Raw genomic sequence first — 20,563 nt, forward strand, 5'->3', positions numbered from 1 at the left:
GTGAAGAAGCTCAATTAACATCAATTCAACTTACCTTTGTAAAGTTTTGCATCCCAAAGCATCAACGTGCTTATAAGACAAGGCTTCTCTGAATCAATTTCTTCTTTTAGACATATTTGACAAAAGATCTGACGAAAGTCACCTAAGATAGAATAACATAATTTGGATGGGTTACTGGAAGGATTGTGGCCTGCTTAAATGTTGTATTATTTTGATTTTAAAAAACGTTTGCCAATAAATATTCAGATGTAACAGAATAGTTTCTCTATTCTGAAATAAATTCCTTACATTTGCAGTGACCCCACCTCATCGCTGACCCTGTATTGCCATGTTTATCTTTCAATCAATATTATTTCTTTTGAAATAAGAGTGTAAAGTTTCTAGAACTGCTATTGCCTTGCATATTTGAGATGTTATTCTGGACCAGCTTTGAACAAACAAACTTACGACTACTTATTCAATTTCCAACCCTGCCTCCATCGTAAGGTCCCAGGGCAGGTTACAACAATTTTAAAATATAATATTAAAATAAGTTTAAGCAAACTCTTGGTATTCATGCTAGCCATCTTTATTCTGAATTAAAAGCAGCCATGAGGAGCACATGAATTGATAATTAGGAACATGGCCTACAAGAACATACCCCAGCTAGCCATCACCATATAACTGAATATTTATTTCTAGGTCAGCCAGGGACAAGAAGACCAGAATAGCATTACGTCCGCTACCCCAGAAAAACACAAGGAAATTGATGCTTGAATTCAAGTGAATGGGAATATTTCCCAAACACATCTGCGAGTTTTATATCTGGACATTTTGTAAGATAAAAATCCTTAGTATAAAACATTTGCACATGAAAAATGATTTTTAGTATCAATAATAGCTTTGGCCATTTAAGAAAGACTGGTCCTGCCATTACATATACTGCTAAAGAAAGAATTCTCTTGTCAACGTTTCGGCATTTGATTATGATACAGAGCAATTTAAGACGCTTACTTGAGTAGCTCATAAGTTTGTTTAACCAGGAACCAAGACGCAGAGCAAATTTCTGGTGAGCCATAATATCAGCATGAAGAACCTTAACATTTAGGGGACCTTGGGAAACATTGTTTGAATGTTTCTAGAAGATAAAAAAGACATTAGAAGGAGAGGATATTAACCAATTCTTTGATCTTGCCTACTTTTTTCCTGTCATCTTCTCTACCATGCCATTTGTACTTCCAAACAAGGAAAAGAGAGGACAGCTGGAACAGTTGGAGCACAGCGTCTGAAGCTTAATTGATTAAATGTTACAAAAGATGTAGGATAAGAAAAATCTGAAAAGGTCAAGAATGATTTGAAGTTTTTGCATCTGTGAAGGAACAGAACAATTATTCAGTATTAACTGGGTATATTTGACACATTTCAGGAAGTTACCTTAATCTCTTCTTTTGCTTCCTGGCAAACAGCATATGATCCTGCCTTAACAGCCTTGCGGCCCTGAATAGAAGAAGTGATATATTTGGGTCAGGTAATGGCAGAACTTGATCTTATAACAATATGTAAACAAAGGCAAGATTGAACTAAGAATGTTCAACTGTTTCATAAGCAGCTAATGATACTGCATGGATTCAACTCCTTATCTTTGGAGATTTCACTAGACTGATGTAAGGAAGGGGAGTCTTTCCTACCATACGATGCACCCTATGGTGTGGGCGCATTCAGAATATTGTTTGTACTAATCCAGTTGTAATGTTGTGGTGTGTAGCTCGATTTCCATGGGTGGGTAAGGGCCGTAGCTCAGTGTCAGAGCATTTGCAGAAGGTCCCAGATTCAATTCCTGGCATTTCCAGTTAGGGTTGAAAAAGACGCCTGTCTTAAACCCAGGAGAGCGGCTCAGGAGCCGCTCAGGCCGTGCGAACGTGCTGGCTGCCCTCAGGAGCTCCGCGGACTGGGCCGAAGGCATCGGAGCGCTTCCGTGCCTTCGGCCCAGTCCACGGAGCTCCTGAGGGCAGCCAGCATGTTTGCGCTGCCCGAGCGGCTCCTGAGCTGCTGACTCCGACACCGCTGACGCCGTGTGGGTGCCGGGGGTGCCCGGTGGACCGGCCAAGAGGTCGCCCCTCCCCCGGCGAGCGCAACAGCCCAAAATCGAGGGCGCCCAGCCGCCAATCAGCCGCCGACCAGGCAGAGCCCCAGGGGCCAGAGGCCTGGGATCTCCCGCCTCGCGGAGCGCCGAGGCCTCGGACCCGACCTTTCTGCCGCCGCCGCCACGCTCAATCCGAAGAGGGAGAGAAGTCCCTCCGAGAAAGGAGCCTCAGAGAAAGGAGAAAGGAGCCCCCGCCAGCTGCTGCTGCGCCGCCGTGCCGGGATCGCCCGGCCACCCGGAGATCCGGGGCCGGAGGGTCCCTGGGGCAAAAGCGAGGTAAGGAGGGGTAAGGAGGAGGCCCTGGCCTAGCTGCTCCGTGAAGGCATCGGAGCGCTTTCACGGATGCTCCGATGCCTCAGCGGAGGCCTCAGCGGAGGCCTCAGCAGGCCTTGGAAACCTTGGGTTACTTACTTCCGGGTTATGATTGTTCGTAAACCCAAGGTGTTCGTAAACCGAGGTTCCACTGTATGGAGTGCCACAAGCAACATCACACACCAAGTGATATTGCTTGGGAGAGAGGAAAAGGCTGTCATGCTCCACCAAGAGGCAGTGCAATGCCAATACTGTTGGGAAATGGTGACGTTCTGTTCCTCTCTCTTCTCTTCCATGGAAATAATCCCTTATCTCCAGAACAGAATTGTTACAGAACACGGTGGCAGGAATGTGGCAAACCCACAACCACAAGGTACAGTCAAACCTCAGTTCTCGAATGGCTCCGTTTTCAAACGTTTTGGTTCCCGGATGCCGAAAACCCAGAAGTAAATGCTCCGGTTTTCAAATGTCCCTTGGAACTCAAACATCCAATGCAGCTTCCACTTGAAAGAAAGAAGCTCTTGCAACCAATCGGAAGCCGCCCCTTGGTTGTCGAACGCTTCGGAAGTCGAACGGTCTACAAGAACGGATTACGTTCGACAACCAAGGTTTGACTGTATTAGCTGATACCTCTTATTGTTTTCTCACCTACCGCTTATGAAGCATTTTGGCTTTCCTTGCTAAGTAATGGAAGCAAATTATGGACCACAAGTACAATTGGCTCTCTCTTAACTGGGCCACAATATGGTACACTTGTAACAGGAACAGTGCATACTACCAACCTCTTTATCTATAGCAGCAGTATATATCTGGGCTTCTCCAAGCTCACAGCCAAGAGTTCTTTGTAGGCTATAGATAACATGGTCATAAGAATGATGTTCATCATTGAAAAGGACACAGTAGTATTTGTCCAGCTTCTCTCTACTAGGAGGAAACCAAAATATCATTCTAACAAGAGAATACTAAAATAAACTCCAACATACATATTGGGCAACAAAACAAATGTAAGCCATTAAGTAAAGAAAGAGACAAGCAATCAAATTGGAGGAATTGATCAAGCTCTGATTTACATAAATAATGTTTTTATTTACATTAGAATAGCTACTGATCCAGAAGTAAGAAATGCCTTACTTGCCTCCCAGACCACTTTCTCATCTACCCCTTGGTTGAGGTTAATAATAATTTATTTATTTATTTATACCCCGCCCATATGGCTGAGTTCCCCCAGCCACTCTGGGCGGCTCCCATCAAGTGTTAAAACAATACAGCATTAAATATTAAAAACTTCCCTAAACAGGGCTGCCTTCAGATGTCTTTTAAAAATAGGATAGCTGCTTATTTCCTTGACATCTGATGGGAGGGCATTCCACAGGCCGGGCGCCACTACTGAGAAGGCCCTCTGTCTGGTTCCCTGTAAACTCACTTCTCGCAATTAGGTGAACTGCCAGAAGGCCATCGGCACTGGATCTCAGTGTCCGGGCTGAATGATGCGGGTGGAGCTCAAAATATTCTTTAATTATCTGTTTACCTTTCTCTCTTATTTCTATATTGTTTAATAGTTCTTCGTATAATCTCCATCCACGATGTGAGCTCACCTCCCCATGTAGAGTTAACATGACTGAATTATGGTTCAAGAAGGTCCTTGGTAATATCAGAGATAATTCAGCAGATAATCAGAGATAATCCCAGCAGACCGTCACTTTCCTACCTTCCTGTGCCTTATCATTGTTGTTTTCAAATGCAGTCATGCGTCTCACTAGTCTGATTCTTTTCCTCTGTTTTGGAGGATGAAATTTGATCACACTATTTCCCTCCCTTCTTGATGCAGCAAAATGGTAGGTAATTGCATCTCTAGGTTTAACTCCCCAAAATACAACACAACAGTGACAAGCATGATAATAATATTCCTTCAAATGCCCGGTAGAATGAAGCAATAAGTAGACAATTTGAGAATTTTCAGTACTGCCTGTTGACAATCCATTATCTCAGAAACAGAAATATAACAGAACATGGAGGCAGGAATTTATTTGATTTTCAAATGCACAATTGCAGGGTATTTAAATTATCTGGTAACACAATAATTTTCTCACCTCCCACTTATGAAGTCCTTATGGCTTTCTTTACTAAGTAACTGGATGACTTTGTTTTATTTTCTAAGGTTTTACCACTAATAGGCAAGTAAAACACTTGCCACCAACTCCAGCACATCACTTACCTAGTTATAAGCTCTGGAGGCAGCTCCTTCTCTTCCTCCCAAACAGTCATATCTACAATATATTTTATCACTGAAGGGAACATTTTTCTTGCTTGCGCTATTTGCTCTTCATTCAACTGGCATTCCATGTTCTACGGGGGGGAAATGCTAATATGAATTAGGAAATGCTGTGCAATATTAATCTGTTGAATATAAAGAACACTCTTCCTCCAACTGTTGTTACAATAATCTGAATAATGGGAATTTAATAAAAAGCTTAATATATATATAGTAAATGCAGTACTCTGAAAGTAAGTGAGCGGCTATTTATTTATTATAAAATATTATTATACTGCCTCTCATTTTAACATACACTCCCATAACAGCAACAAGTAGATCATGAAGTGTGAGGTCTTACATTATCTGTTTTCCAATATAGTACAGGCAGGTGTGTTACCTCTTCCGTGCTTCCTGCTGCTCCAGGCTCATGATTTGTACACAGCGGTCCAGTCTTCCATGCTTCTGTATCTCCACAATCACAAAAACCTCCTCCAGTAGAAGTGTGCATCTGAAACAATTAAGGCCATCAGATGCAAGGTGTTACTATTAGTACAATAAGCCCTACACGATTTGGAATCAGTTTACCTGAGAGGTCGCCTTCCCCCATACATTCCCACTCAACCACTTCATTCTGTGGAACTGGCACTGTTACAGATGCCACATAACACTCGTTCCACATTTGTAAGAAATGAATCTCTGCGGCAGTTCCCACAATTTGGAATTTCTTGCCTACTGCCGTAAGGTGGGCCTCTTCATTGTACTCTTTTCAGACCTGCTAAAAACAGGCAAGTCTACTTGGATACGTAGAATGTTTCCATGTATTTTGATCTGTCTTTAGCTTATCACCAATTTTATTTATTATTTGAATGTTTTAAATAGCTGTTTTTACTAATGACTGTATTGTTTTATCCTTTTTGTAAACCTATTTGAGGTTTTGGGTGTTGGTTTTTTTACACCATCAAACATAAATTGTATAAAACAAACAAATATTAAATAAATAAATAAATAAAATACAAATTTACACCCAATGGCCCTTTTAGAACACTATGCTCAGCTATGTATTAGCATTATGTGTGTGAGCAATAACGAGCCTCAGGCTTGGGTGCTCTCTCTCATCTTCTGGCAAGGCCACAAAGAGATTGTAAGTGTTCACTTGTGTTTTAGAAACATGAGGAAACTCTGCTTAGTTTAAACTATGGTTTATTCGAAAGAAGCCAAAATCATAACTCAACATCCCATCTTCCCAAGTGCTCTTCTGACTATGTGTTGGACATGACATGTTCCAAGCACCAAAACTTTGCCCCATATGACTCCTTCCATCATTCCCTCCATTTTAGCTTTCCCCACCAGTGTGAAATTAGGTGGAGGCTGCAGATTCCATATTCTTGCGTTAGAGTTTTATTCAAGTCCGTTTGACCATACCTGACTGAAGAATTCTCCTGCTCCCATCAACCCACTCCCTAATCCTACAGCATTAAAATGGGGGTTGTCTATGAAAAAACTTGATGAAAAAACTACCATCTACTAAACATCATGGATGATGCAGATTTAAGGAATACATAGGATCTCCCCCCCTTTTGTATTCTACACATTTTCTTTGCTACTCCTTCTATTTCCTTCCTTAATTGCAATAAAGCTTCTTGGGTTTGACTGTATACTTTTATGACACACCGCACTTTCATGCTAACTAAACGCTTTGACCAAGAGAAAACAGGCTGAACTCGTTAAGCAGTAACTGGAAAGATAGGAGTTGAAAGTTACATCAAACTCTCAAAATTCCTTTTGTTTAGAGGTTAGGTGAATTGAGAGGCAGTGGTAGACATAGGCTGAGATGTCACCAGCTAGGCAAATCTTCAGTGCAGTTTGAGCAATCTCCACACCGATCGCTGTGATATATAAAGCTACTGCAGGTGTGTACAAGGGCTTGGGTATATCAATTTACTTGTTTCTTTCAAGAAATCCCCACGCCATCTCACAAATTGGTTTGGCAAGTCTTCAAATACAAAAATGGTTTGGTATGTGACATGGAACCTGCTGTTCGAGAAAAACAAGCCCCCCCAACCCCTTCTCAATAGTGGAAAAAGTTGCAGAGTTCTTTAGATCTCAGTCTATATGTTAAGAATCCAAATGCTAAGACACCTAGTCAAAGTTTATTAGAAGTCTGGAATTTAGGAAAGAAATTAAACTAGTCCTCCCCAAGTCATAAACAAGTAACTAAAAACATATCATGCGAAAGGCTGGACTGGATGAATCCCAAACCGGAATTAAGATTGCCGGAAGAAATATCAATAACCTCAGATATGCTGATGACACAACCTTGATGGAAGAAAGCGAGGAGGATTTAAAGAACCTTTTAATGAGGGTGAAAGAGGAGAGCGCAAAATATGGTCTGAAGCTCAACATCAAAAAACCAAGATCATGGCCACTGGTCCCATCACCTCCTGGCAAATAGAAGGGGAAGAAATGGAGGCAGTGAGAGATTTTACTTTCTTGGGTTCCATGATCACTGCAGATGGTGACAGCAGTCACAAAATTAAAAGACACCTGCTTCTTGGGAGAAAAGCAGTGACAAACCTAGACAGCATCTTAAAAAGCAGAGACATCACATTGCCAACGAAGGTCCGTATAGTTAAAGCTATGGTTTTCCCAGTAGTGATGTATGGAAGTGAGAGCTGGACAATAAAGAAGGCTGATCGCCGAAGAATTGATGCTTTTGAATTATGGTGTTGGAGGAGATGCTTGAGAGTCCCATGGACTGCAAGAAGATCAAACCTATCCATTCTTAAGGAAATCAGCCCTGAGTGCTCACTGGAAGGACAGATCGTGAAGCTGAGGCTCCAATACTTTGGCTACCTTATGAGAAGAGAAGACTCCCTGGAAAAGACCCTGATGTTGGGAAAGATTGAGAGCATAAGGAGAAGGGGATGACAGAGGACGAGATGGTTGGACAGTGTTCTCAAAGCTACCAACATGAGTCTGACCAAACTGCAGGAGGCAGTGGAAGACAGGAGTGCCTGGCGTGCTCTGGTCCATGGGGTCACAAAGAGTCAGACACAACTAAACAACTAAACAACAACCATAAAAACATATTCAGAGCCTGAAAGTAAATATATGAATTCGAGTCATTTTTGGATAACTTTCTTTCACTATGTATATCTCTTATTAGAAAGCACAAGGGATTATTTGGATTATTTCTTAAATTTATTTTTTGCTGATGCTTAAACAGATTAAACCAGGCATCCCGAAACTGCGGTCCTCCAGATGTTTTGGCCCACAACTCCCATGATCCCTAGCTAACAGGACCAGTGGTCAGGGATGATGGGAATTGTAGTCCAAAATATCTGGAGGGCCAAAGTTTGGGGATGCCTGGATTAAACAATACCTTGGAGCCTGGAGGAATTTAAACCTCTTGACCCAGGGCAGGGCAGCCAAAGTTAAAACGGTTGCTGTGCCCGGGCTCCTGTTCATTTTCTAAGTGCTCCTTGTTTTAATTCCAGGTAAAACTATTAAAGGCTGGCAATCAGCTCTCAACATGTTCATCTTGCAGGCCCGTAAAGCAAAACTTGCTACGTCTCTCGTTTGCCAAGTCAAGAGCAGGAGGATGGGGCTTCCCCAACCTACAAACCTATTTTGATGAGGTGCAGTTATGCCAGATGATCCCACAGTTAACCACTGATGACGCCAAATGCTGGATTGCAATCGAGAGCCAGGAGTCAACTTCCTGGCTGGCTGCTCTCCCTTGCCAACCAGGATTATGGCTGTTATGGCGAAACCTGGGAAACTAGTTGTATGCTGACTGTCTGGTGTAGATGGAGCGGGAAGTTGGTTTCCTCTCATCTCCACTGACTCCCTCGCCTTTTCTTCCTCAATATCAGGAAGTACTGTAGACAAACTAGCCTTGTGCAACAAGTTGCGAGAGCAAAAAGAGATTAGTTGAGCATCAAACATATCTCTCATTTTATGAAAGATGAGGAATTACACACTAGAGACAGATCTTTGAAGAGATTTGAATCTCAGGGTATCCAAGGGTTCTCGGAAGGGACTTGTTTCAACATTTTATGCTCTGGCTTCTAGACTTTCTATTTTCTCCCTTGGAAAACCTTTGATTAGCATGGGGAGGCTGATGTAGCCTTAGAAATCGATCCCTCACAGTAGTCCAGAATGTAGTCCTCTAAACCTTTCATTTCAGTTTCAGCTCTGGTAGGGAAAATTCATTAAATACAGAAATGGTTTTTAACTCCAGTACGATTAAGCCACATACTAAAAGGGTGCTTCCCATTTTGTTGGTGGAGTTGCAATGTGAAAGGCTCAGTGGTTCTTGAACTCAGCACCATCACCAGACCAAAGATCTATAGGTCTATCCAGATTGTGCTTACTTTCCACATTTGTGGGAGATAATTCCAATTTACATAGCAAGATACCGATAACGCATTTGCTAACAGTCGTGACTCAAGGCTGGAAAGACCCTTCTATGTACTCTATTACAAACTGGTTATATAAAGCTTTACTTATAGCCACAACAGAGAAATTGACCCACCAACTCCAGGTTCTCAGAGGGGAAGTGGACACATTGGACTTCACAGCTGTCTGGTGGTTTTTTGTAGCTTGTTTAACAACACAGTCACACAAATAAGAAATTCCATCTAGGTTTGATTTCATCTGGTGCTGTTTTTGATTAGATGAGTTTTTGATTCGCTGTTTACATCTTATCTTGGAATACTGTCACACTGCTTCTTTTGTACAAGTTTTTTAAAAATATTTTTCTTCATATTTTTTGTCTCTTTACCTTTTGTTAAATTCTTGAAATACTCTTAGTCTTGCTTATTATATATTTAATAAAATAATAAAAGCAAGTTTTAAAAAGAAAAGAAAATGCTCTAGCAAATTATTGTGAAGCATACATTTTATTACCTTGTAACGGTGGTTTTTGTGAATGCTGTTTTGGAAACAATCCATGCAGAGTACACAAGTTGGATCAATCGCACAGTCTCTGCAACAAAAGTAAGAAACCACTGTATAACCACCCACTCCAAAACACCACAAACCTCCCATATTCCAGCAGCGTTGGTAGCAAAGGTTTAGACACTTTATTCATTTTCAGTCAAAGTAGGAACATTACAAATTCAATATTAATATTCTGGCTTCAATATTAGGTGCAACTATATAACATGAAACTGCAGTTTGTTCAGAAGTAAAGGCAGAAGCTTTCACTCTCTTGTTCCTGAAGAAGAGGAAATGTGCTCACCAAGACTTGTCTCCACGCACCTGAACTACAGTTCAGTTCTCTATCGAAACTGAGTCACCATGTTATAATAGCGGTCAACAGTTATTATAAAAAATATTTATTATTTTAAAAGATATTTAGACCCTTCGTTCTCACAGATACCAGGTGGTATACAAACTATTTAGAAGCAGTTAAAACAACATAGCAGACTAACCAACATGAACTACATAAACTGCAACTTAAAATGCATAAAGGTTTGACCTAGTGCCTACTAATTCTGTAGTCAGTGCTAGCCATGCCTCTATAGGGAGAGTACTTCAAACTCAGAGCAGCACAGAGTGGGCTCTCTCCCTTTTTGTTATATAATGTACTTCCCCTAGCAAGAGTACACAGAGAAAAGCCTTAACTGGAGATCTTAAAACTCCAGTAGGTTGATATAAAGGGAGGCAGTCTTAAGGTTAAATACCAGTATCCTGAATAGGGCTTAGAAGCAAGTAGGTAATCAATGCAGTTTTTGCAAAATAAGTATGTGATTCAGACTAGTTACACTAGTCAAAAGTCTGGCAGCCACATTCTGCGCTAACTGAAGTTTCCAGGTTGTCTTCAAGGGCAACCCCACCTACAAATGCATTACAACAGCAACAAACTGCTGCAGCTCTACACTTCACACAGAAGCAATATTGGGAGCTGGGGGACTAGAGGTAAGTAGCAGGGGTTTTCTCAACTCCCCATGTCCCAGGGCCACCTGTTGTGCCCATGTCTTTTAAATGGTCTTTTACCATTGTTTTCCCTTTTATTTTAAGTTGCAAGACTCCCCTCTTCCCCTATCCCTGTTATCGCTTGCCCTTATATGACTATTACAAGTATCCTCAGAAAGTGCAAACATATTAGAAATAGGTGATGCACCAAATCTATTTTGCAATCTACATGTTGCTGTGTCACAGTAGGAAATATTGAAGAGCAAGAGTGTAACTACTCACCTGCATGAATATGTTGTCTCTCCACCTTTGAACACCTTTCCACAGAGCTGAGGAGTGCCACTCTGCCGTAGCTTCTCTAGACAGATATCTGGATCTTCACCAAACAGATACCACTCCAGAGGGTAAAGAATGGTCATCTGAGCTATTTCTTCCTCTTTCTCTGGCAAGGGGTCCATTTCATCAAAATAAATGTCGGGAACAACTTTTGCCAGATGCTGAAGAAAGGCAGTATGAAAGTCAAGCTTCTCGTCCCACCACTGCAAAAAACACAAAAGTATACTTAGACATGGCGGGGTGGGGGTGGGGGGCTGGATTATCGGAGCACATGAACAGGCATTCTTTTATGTATCATGATCTCAAGCTACGCTGTACAGGACTTTAAAGAGGGAAAATAACTGCTTTGAATTGTACTTGGAAAGAGGTCGGTAATCAATGAAGATGCTTAAGAATAGGCAATATAGGTTTCCATCTTTCCGTCCTGGACAAAAGCTCTGAAGCTGTGTTTTCCACTAGCCATTTCCAAAACCTTTCAGGAGCTTCAGGCATGAGTTAGCTGTCCTCAGCTCTTCTTTTTCTTCCCCTACCGTCAGATCTTTATGGCTATGAAGCACCAGGAGAAGCTACTAGAGCAGAGCTGGGATGACTCACATGATATAATACTCTAGAAGCATTTCTCCCATTACAATCATCTTCATCAGCATAACCACACTTGCCTAATAGCGGGCTATAACTGTTCATAACAGGATTACAACTGGCATGCAATATAACAAGTGGGAAAATGCTCCACTTGTAAATCATAGAATTGCAGAGTTGGAAGAGACCATGCGGGTCATCTAGTCCAACCCCCTGCAATGCAGGGATCTTTTCCCCAATGTGGGGCTCTAACCCATGACCCTGAGATTAAGAATCTCATGCTCTACCATTGCAGCAATGTTAGCTTAAGCCAGGTAGAGCATCACTCTAGCTACAAAAAGTCATAAAATTAGGTACCAGCATGTATACATGATTTACAAACATACTCCCATATGCCATTCAACCAACATTTTCCCCAAAGGCACCACGGAATAGTTTCTGATCATGATGATAACCATAATGATGATGATGCAATTCTCACCCACTCTTCACCATAAGGTGCCAGAGCTGGCTACAACACAGTCACAAGAACACGGCTGATCCCAATATATCAGTTGTTAAAAGAGCAGAATAACAGATAATGTAATGGTTTATATATATATACATCACCATAGCAAGGATTGTATAGAATGCCAGACTGGGTCAGGGGAGACAAGGGTTCAATTCCCCACTCAGCCACTCTGAATAACAAGTGCTGAAGGCAAACAATAAGGAAATAATATTTTGTTCATGCTTGGTTGTTTAAGTATATCTGAGGCATCTGAGAGTAGGCTAGAGCAGCGTTTCTCAACCGCTGTTCCGCGGCACACTAGTGTGCCGCGAGACGCTGGCTGGTGTGCCGCGACGTGCGGCGACGAGAAGGGTGATTTGCATTGTCACGTGCCTGGCGACCGCCAATGAACAACACTGACCCGCCGGAAAGGAAGCCGGCCGGGTCATGACGCGAGGCGAGCACCCGCGTCGTGACGCGGCCGGCTTCCTTTCCGGCGGGTTAGGGGAGATTATTGGCGGCCGCCAGGCACGTGACAATGCAAATCGCCCTTCTCGTTGCCGCACGTCGCGGCAAAATTTAGACAAACTAAACTAAAATTTAGACAAACTTAAAGAAGCTGGCTGGATGAGCTCAACCTGAAACTTGCTTAGCAAAGGATTGTGCTGGCAGAGAAATCAGCAGCTTGTGAAGCCTTATTACAGGAGATTGCAACCAACACAGCAATTGGCAAGTGTTTCTTACAGTCATAATTATATAGTCAATATAGGGCCATGGGCGTAGCCAGGATCAAATCTAGGGGGGGGCAGACCATGGTCGTCCAGGTTGTGACATTTCAGCATGGAAAAGGCAAAATGAAACCAAAATTTTATTATATATAATTGCGTGCCGAGCAGGGTGGATAAAAATCAATTATTATTTTTTTAAAAAATCCCAAAAATCGGATTTTTTTATTTAAATTGGATTTTTTTTAAATAAAATGCTTTTTGAGGAAAATATATTGCCATCCCCCCATTTCCTCCCTCCCCATAGAGAAACATTTGGTCAGTTTGGGAGTCAAAATGGTTTCCAGGCCTGTCTTCCTGTACTGTTTGCTTGGTACATTTATGAACATTGATTAGGCTAATCAAGCACCAATATTTCCTGCAACCATCAAATAAATTGCCACCCTATTTGTTATATAATTATTACATTACTTCAAATCAGGCACCAAACCCTGTCCACAAATGAACTGAAATAACAAGCCTCTACCACGGATATAAATTCAAATTGCTAACCAACTCAGATTAAATTACCTTATTCTACTAACAAATCAAAGATAATTCACCTCTGCTCACCAGTGCACTAATGTTTTTTTGCTCTGATTAACATGAGCCAAGCTCAGGTCTAAAGGGGGGGGGGGTGACCAAATTCAGAAAAAAAGAACAACACTACCGGGCCAAATTATGGGATAATTGATGCCCAAGTTTTTTATCTATGTAAATTATTTAACAGTATCAACTATTTATCTATCAACTTCAAATCCAGACTGGAAAACAGTTTATTTATTTTAAACCCCCGTAGGCCACTAGAAAGAGTTCAACAGGTAAAACTTCCCACATGGTGCACATGTGGCACCAACAAAATGGTGGCTATCAGGATGCCCTAGCAACCATAAGCAGCAAGACAAGCAGGCAATGAGGCAGGCAGAAGTACTAAATAAACACAGCCAGGAGATGCACAGAATTAACTCAGCCATAATTAACACAGCCAGCTCACTTCTTTTTATTGATCATCCTCCTCTTATAGGCTGTTAATGATTCAGGTAAGCAGCACTGTTCCACATATTAAGATAACAGAAGCCGCACCGGGGGGGGGGGGGGATCATGGAGATCATGGAAGAAGCATTCACATATTATTTACTGGCAAATCCACACTGTGATGAACTCCTGCCTGGAAACCAATGTCCCCACTGTGGAAGGACATGTGGATCCAGAATTGGCCTCCACAGTCACATACGGACCCATTGTTAAAATCGTGTTTATGGAAGACACTCGGCTACGAGTGATCTCCAAAGAAGAAGAAGATTAACTTATCATGTCTCTAACCTTGCTCTCCTGCAAGGAGCTCAAGGCGGGCGACATTGCCTCCTCATCCCCAATTCCTCCTCTCAACAACCCTGCAAGGTAGGCCAGTCTGAGAGGAGGGGGTGTCCAAAGGCTGACCACTGAACTTCATGTCTGAGTGGGGCTTTGAACCCAGGTCTCCTCGCTCCTAATTCAACCCTCTAACCAAGACACAGCACTGTTTGGGGGGGGGGGGACACAGAAACCCTCTTGCAAGGCAACCCTGCAAAAAGAAAAAACATCCACTTGGCTACCTGAGCGCATGGATGGAGCAAGGGTGGATGCGCTTGGCAATTGATTCCTTGGGGCTCAAGTTTCGGGGGGCAGCTTCAAAAACACACACACAAACACCCCCCAACCCTCTGCAGCTCCCCCCCTCCCTCACATCCCCTGGGTCCAGCCCAGGGGCATATGCGGGGGGGGGGCGGCAGACTTCTGGCTCTTGGTTTCAATAGACTCAAGAAGCAAACATTAAGTAGTACAGCATTACATTTCCAGAGATAAGGTTTGTAAATGAAATACAGTATAATCTCAGTGAAATCATAGAATCATAGAGTTGGAAGAGACCACAAGGGCCATCCAGTCCAACCCCCTGCCAAGCAGGAAACACCATCAAAGCATTCCCCCAACCCCCAAATGAACTTCAAGAGCTGGGCATTTTAGGCAATGAGACTTCCTGGACCAGCTCTGCACGGTTCAAGTAAAGCACAATACTTTACTTAAAGGCCAGGGATCCAACAGAAGAGTTTCCTGAACACCATGAACCTCCTTCCTCCCCGGTCCCCCAGAGGCTGCCTGCCTGCCTAGCCTGGGGCTTGTGTCTCAGTCTCAGTTCATGGCTGCAAACGCCCCCTCCTGCAACCCCCTCCCTCCCTCGGCCAGGCTCTGTCTTCCAGGGCTAGCAGCAGTGGCGGCAAAGCCCCCCCCCCCAAAGCACATGTGGCTCAGACTCAGCTGGTGGAGCCGACAAGGCAGGGTCCGGTGAGGTCTGGAGCTCTGGAGGCGCCCAGCAAGGCAAGCGCCGCTTTGCTGGTGACCGGTCTGCAAGCGGCAAGGCAGGCAGGGAGCTCTGGAGCTCTGGAGGCGCCCGGCAGGCAAGGAAAGGCAGGCAAGGCAAGGAAAAGCGTGAGCGGAAAGGAAGACTCTCCGCTCGCGCGCTAGTTTAAAAGTGGCCCGGCCACACACCCCACCTCCAGCCACCCGATTGGCTGGCTGGCGGTGACGTGGCCGGGATCACCTTTTCTCTCCTCCTTGGCTCCTCCGTCTTCTTTTCCCCTCCGTGTTCGGCAGGGGAAAGCCTAGAGCATAGGACTGCCCCCTCCCCTTGGGGGGCGTGGCCAACGCCCACGCTCCCCAAGGGGAGGGGGCAGTCCTATGCTCTAGGCTTTGCTTTCCCCTGCCGAACACGGAGGGGAAAAGAAGATGGAGGAGCCAAGGAGAGAGAAGAAAAAAGCGCGCTTTTTTCTTCTCTCTCCTTGGCTCCTCCATCTTCTTTTCCCCTCCGTGTTCGGCAGAGGAAACCTAGAGCATAGGACTGCCCCCTCCCCTTGGGGGGGCGTGGCCAACGCCCACGCTCCCCAAGGGGAGCGGGCAGTCCTATGCTCTAGGCTTTGCTTTCCCCTGCCGAACACGGAGGGGAAAAGAAGATGGAGGAGCCAAGGAGAGAGAAGAAAAAAGCGCGCTTTTTTCTTCTCTCTCCTTGGCTCCTCCATCTTCTTTTCCCCTCCGTGTTCGGCAGGGGAAAGCTAGAGCATAGGACTGCCCCCTCCCCTTGGGGGGGCGTGGCCAACGCCCACGCTCCCCAAGGGGAGGGGGCAGTCCTATGCTCTAGGCTTTGCTTTCCCCTGCCGAACACGGAGGGGAAAAGAAGATGGAGGAGCCAAGGAGAGAGAAGAAAAAAGCGCGCTTTTTTCTTCTCTCTCCTTGGCTCCTCCATCTTCTTTTCCCCTCCGTGTTCGGCAGGGGAAAGCTAGAGCATAGGACTGCCCCCTCCCCTTGGGGGGGCGTGGCCAACGCCCACGCTCCCCAAGGGGAGCGGGCAGTCCTATGCTCTAGGCTTTGCTTTCCCCTGCCGAACACGGAGAGAAGAAAAAAGCTCTCTCTCTCCTTTTTGGGGGCCAGGGCGCGGGCGCGTACCGCCCTCCGGTACCCCGCTGCTCTAGGGGGGGGCAATTGCCCCCTCCTGCCCCCCCCTGCCTACGCCCCTGTATAGGGCGGCACAGAGTTAAATTTTTTAACTTTTTTAATGGTGGTGTGCCTCGTGATTTTTTTCATGGAACAAGTGTGCCTTGGCCCAAAAAAGGTTGAGAAACACTGGGCTAGAGTAAATAAACCCCTGATGTGATCCAGGAGAACACTTACGTTCTCATGACCTGCTACCAAGGGAGAGGTGCTGTATGTTTCCTGTTCCAAAGAACTTTCATCAAGCCCGGAGATCACATGTGGAAATCCACAGTGTTTGTATTTGTTTTTATATATTTTATACAACTTTTCTTTCATAAAGAGGTTAACAGAATTGGAAAGCTGTAACATCTGAAGTACAGTACTATGTTACAGCATTAAAACAATAATAATTACATCATTTAAAACAGCCAACAAATTCCAATTTTAAGTACTGCTTGCTGATAATTTTTATGCTGTACACATGGTGGTCCTATTCCCCTTTTACCCACATTGTAAGGTTGGGCTGAGAGGGAGACCGACCAACCCAAAGTTACCCAGTTGGCTTTGTGGCTGAGCAAAGATTTAAACCAGGCTCTTCCTAGTCCAAGTCCAATGCTGTAACCACTGCACCATTCAACCTTACTTACATCTTATAATGATTCCAGGCTAACATACTGGAGTGAACACTTGGGAGCAAGGCCTCCACATCAGATTTCAAACGAAAGGCTCATCATTGGACAAACACATTCTGTTCGATAGTCTGCCCTTGGTTTTTTAGGTTTTAAAATAGTCTTGAAAATTAGTCAACAAAGGTTGCTAGGCCACCTGCAGGCATATTAGTCATGTGTGGTACATCAAAGGCCAACATGAAAAGGCAGCACCTTTTCCTAATAGCTAAATAATAGCCTATAATCAATCCTAGTTCATAAAGCCATCTCTGATTAACACCCTGCCATCTTCACGGAATTATCTGGCACACTGCACAGTACAACCAGTACTTGAAAAAGGGAAGAGGACTCAATTCTAAAATCAGCAGGAAAATAAATTACACAAGTTTCACCTTGTAATATTTTTCATTTTAAAAGCTCATTGAAAAGCTCACTAGCAAAGACAGGGCAAAGTCCTCTCCTCTTCATTTAGATACATGTTCTCTGCTTCTTACAAAAGCTTCTGATATTGAATTATGTGGAAATGCAAAGTAGAAATATTGAAAATGTCTAATTTCACGTAGTTTCTCTGAACCCCTTCAATTTTACTCAAGATTTGCATCAGTAAAGACAATAACTATCTTGCTTATTAACTTCTGTCTTTTAAAAATAACTATACTCTCAAATGTGCCTTCAGCAGAATCAATATTAACCTGCTAAATCCCATGAGGACATGCAAAACAAAGTCAATGAATGGGCTAACACGTTATTTAAATATTGTGCAAGTCTACATGACCCTTCTTAATCTGTTATGCCATATTGTAAGCTATCTGCCCTTCTCATTGTACTACACATTCTGCTACATATTTGCAGATGCATTGAAAATCCTCCTTACCAAATAGGATGCTACAGATAATAAAGTTTGAACTGATCTCTTATCACTGTCCCCATACTAGCCTTTCTTTGAAAAACTAAAGCAATTTAAGGCATTAGTACTTCTTATTTCAATATCCTATCAATACAGGCAACATTTTATTGAGATATTTCATTTTAATTTCATGTTTAACTTGTGATTATATCCAACACTAGATTCCTAGTATTGTGCACATCAAAAATAAAGCTGCTATAAATTGCACAATCTGCTGTCATCTTCAGACCCATGTTGCAAGATTATTAGTAAGGTTGCAATCCTAAACCTACTCACCTGGGAGTAAATCCCATTTAATTAAGTAGACATGGTTAGGATGCTCTGTACGGGACATTAGTGGTTCCAACATCTCTCTTGCCACTGCGTATTACAAAATTGTTCTTCATATGGGAATGATTAATTAGTTAATTAAAGTTAGAGGAGGTTGGCCATCTTTTAGGACAAAGGTCCTCTCACATGAAAACTATACTTAATTGGCATTGGACCCCACCCAAAGTTATTCAAATCACCCATAGACAATTGCCAAAATGTTGAAGGGTGTGTGATGCTTTGGGATCCCAGATCCTGATGTGGTAGGACTGCGCCCCAGTACAATAATTTTGGCAAAATGTCTTTTCTGAAATTTCTATTATAATTTATCATAAACTGGTATCGGAGGGCGATATCAATTCTGAGATTGCGTCTTGGGCTTTGGTTTCCTTTCCGATAGCTGCTGTCAGAATGGAAAAGCTTTCAGGTGGAAAACATGGAGAAGTCTCACTTTACATTGGTTTACTCATGTGTAGAAAATAGCACTTTCTGAATGCTTGCCTCATCATGGCAGAGTGATAAATGGACAATGTAAGAAGGATAAGTTCTTCAGTACGTGATCCATTGTTTACAGATCACATTAACAAAGCAGCACTGCTCCTACAACCGCCTGCGGCACGTGTATTGTTATGGAGAGGCTTAATCTAATCTTAAAATATCCTCGCAATAGGATGGGGAATCCCCAACATGGAAACATATTACAACGCCAACCAAATACGTCATATAATCCCATATATATTAGAAGACGAGACAAAACAATGGGTACACCTAGAGAGGGACTCAATTGACAATATCTGCACCACAGCATACCCATTCCTCCCGAACAAACTAAGGAAGATTCCCACAACACTCAACAGACACACACAAACCATGTTCAAAGCATGGAAAGCAGAAATAAGCAAACTTTCCCCAACCCCATCCCCACTAATCCCCCTGGCACACCACCCATTATTCCATCATGCAACACAAAACATCCAGATAAAAACCTGGCAAACCAAAGGTTTACACCACCTAATAGACTTCTATAAAAACAACAAACCTTGGTCAACACAAGAAATACAGGACAAACTAGAAGACATCCCAATGTCCTGGTTAGCACAACATCAATTACATGCCTTTCTAAATAACCCAACAGTAAAATCAGCAACAACTAGACCCCTGATGGCTTTCAAAAACCTCCTCCTAATGACACAAGGACCCGGCAAAGGAATGGTATCTGCAATATACAAAATACTACTACAAAATCTCACCAACTCCCTAGACGCAATAAAAATACAATGGAAGGATGACATAGGATATGAAATCAACCCTACCCAATGGAACAGAATGTGGTCTAAAACCCCCCTTTAAATCTATATCAATGGGGGGGGAAACTCACCCTAAAACTCACCTACAGGTGGTACCTAACACCAAGAAAGCTAGCACTAATACTCCCAGGAACCTCACCAAAATGCTGGAGAGGATGCACTTCCGTGGGTACATACCTTCACATGTGGTGGGAATGCCCCAAAATCCAATTATTCTGGGCAACAACCATACGAGAAATATGTAAAATAACCGGACAAGTAATAGAAATTACTCCAGAATTGGCCCTATTAAACATCTTTCAAGATAATAATGCCCGCACAAAGACCTCATAACCCACCTACTTTCAGCAACCAGGAATGTCATAACCAGGCATTGGAGAGACTTGTCAGCAGTAGGCATGGACCAATGGTACCAAGTAGTATGGGAAACAGCCTTACTAGAAAAACTAACTAACAAGCTGAAACTGGCACGGGGACAAATAGAAGAGGATGCCTTAACCCCGGTATGGTTCCCCTTTATCACACACGCAGCCCAACAAGATAATGACAAAAATTTGCCGGCAGCATACAAATCAGTATGGTTAACCTGACTCAAAAATACTCACCCACCCCACTCACACATGAAAACAAAGACCATCATAGCCAATCACAAATGAACAACTACACTCTTGGCCAACCCAAATCTCTCTCACCATCAAAAGAACACAAGCGAATAAAGGAGTACCAACACAAGCAAAGCTGACATCAAGCCCTACATATATTAAGCAAAACAGAAACATTGTCACCTACTCTCACCCCCATCCACCCTCCCACCCCCTATCTACCTCTTTTTCCCTTTTTCTTCTTAGTGTCTTAACAAATGAAACTGATTTGCAAAAATGATACATGTTAAAATATGAGTGACACTGCACACACCTTTGTAATTCAAGAAATCTTTAATAAAAAATATTAATAAAAAAAATCCTCACAATGTACCTTAATTTTAACAACTGTAACTGACATATTGGCAAACTGTTCCAAGTTTTGTTTTGTTTCTGTTTACTGTTCCACTATGGAAAACCAATAAATCTGGACTGTAAACTGCTTTAC

At 43.0% G+C, this 20,563-nt stretch overlaps 1 protein-coding gene across 3 annotated transcripts in view; it reads right to left on the bottom strand.

The window, feature by feature from the left end:
• UBR1 (ubiquitin protein ligase E3 component n-recognin 1) overlaps positions 1-20,563 on the bottom strand; it is an 87,746-nt gene that overhangs the window by 49,111 nt on the left and 18,072 nt on the right. For 2 of the 3 annotated variants that reach the window (XR_004692428.2, XM_035112504.2), the window contains exons 2-9: positions 10,893-11,149; positions 9,600-9,678; positions 5,086-5,196; positions 4,650-4,780; positions 3,217-3,358; positions 1,414-1,476; positions 994-1,117; positions 35-142 (exon numbers count right to left, since the gene is read on the bottom strand). Coding sequence is in view for 2 of the 3 variants with exons in the window: in XM_035112504.2 (XP_034968395.2) it covers positions 35-142; positions 994-1,117; positions 1,414-1,476; positions 3,217-3,358; positions 4,650-4,780; positions 5,086-5,196; positions 9,600-9,678; positions 10,893-11,149 (1,015 nt within the window). In the remaining variant the exon portion in view is untranslated. The remainder of the gene's footprint in view (positions 1-34; positions 143-993; positions 1,118-1,413; positions 1,477-3,216; positions 3,359-4,649; positions 4,781-5,085; positions 5,197-9,599; positions 9,679-10,892; positions 11,150-20,563) is intronic. The other variant, XM_035112513.2, reaches the window with a different exon arrangement.

The sequence above is a fragment of the Zootoca vivipara genome, chromosome 1, assembly GCF_963506605.1.
Source record: "Zootoca vivipara chromosome 1, rZooViv1.1, whole genome shotgun sequence".
Classification (NCBI taxonomy): Eukaryota; Metazoa; Chordata; class Lepidosauria; order Squamata; family Lacertidae; genus Zootoca; species Zootoca vivipara.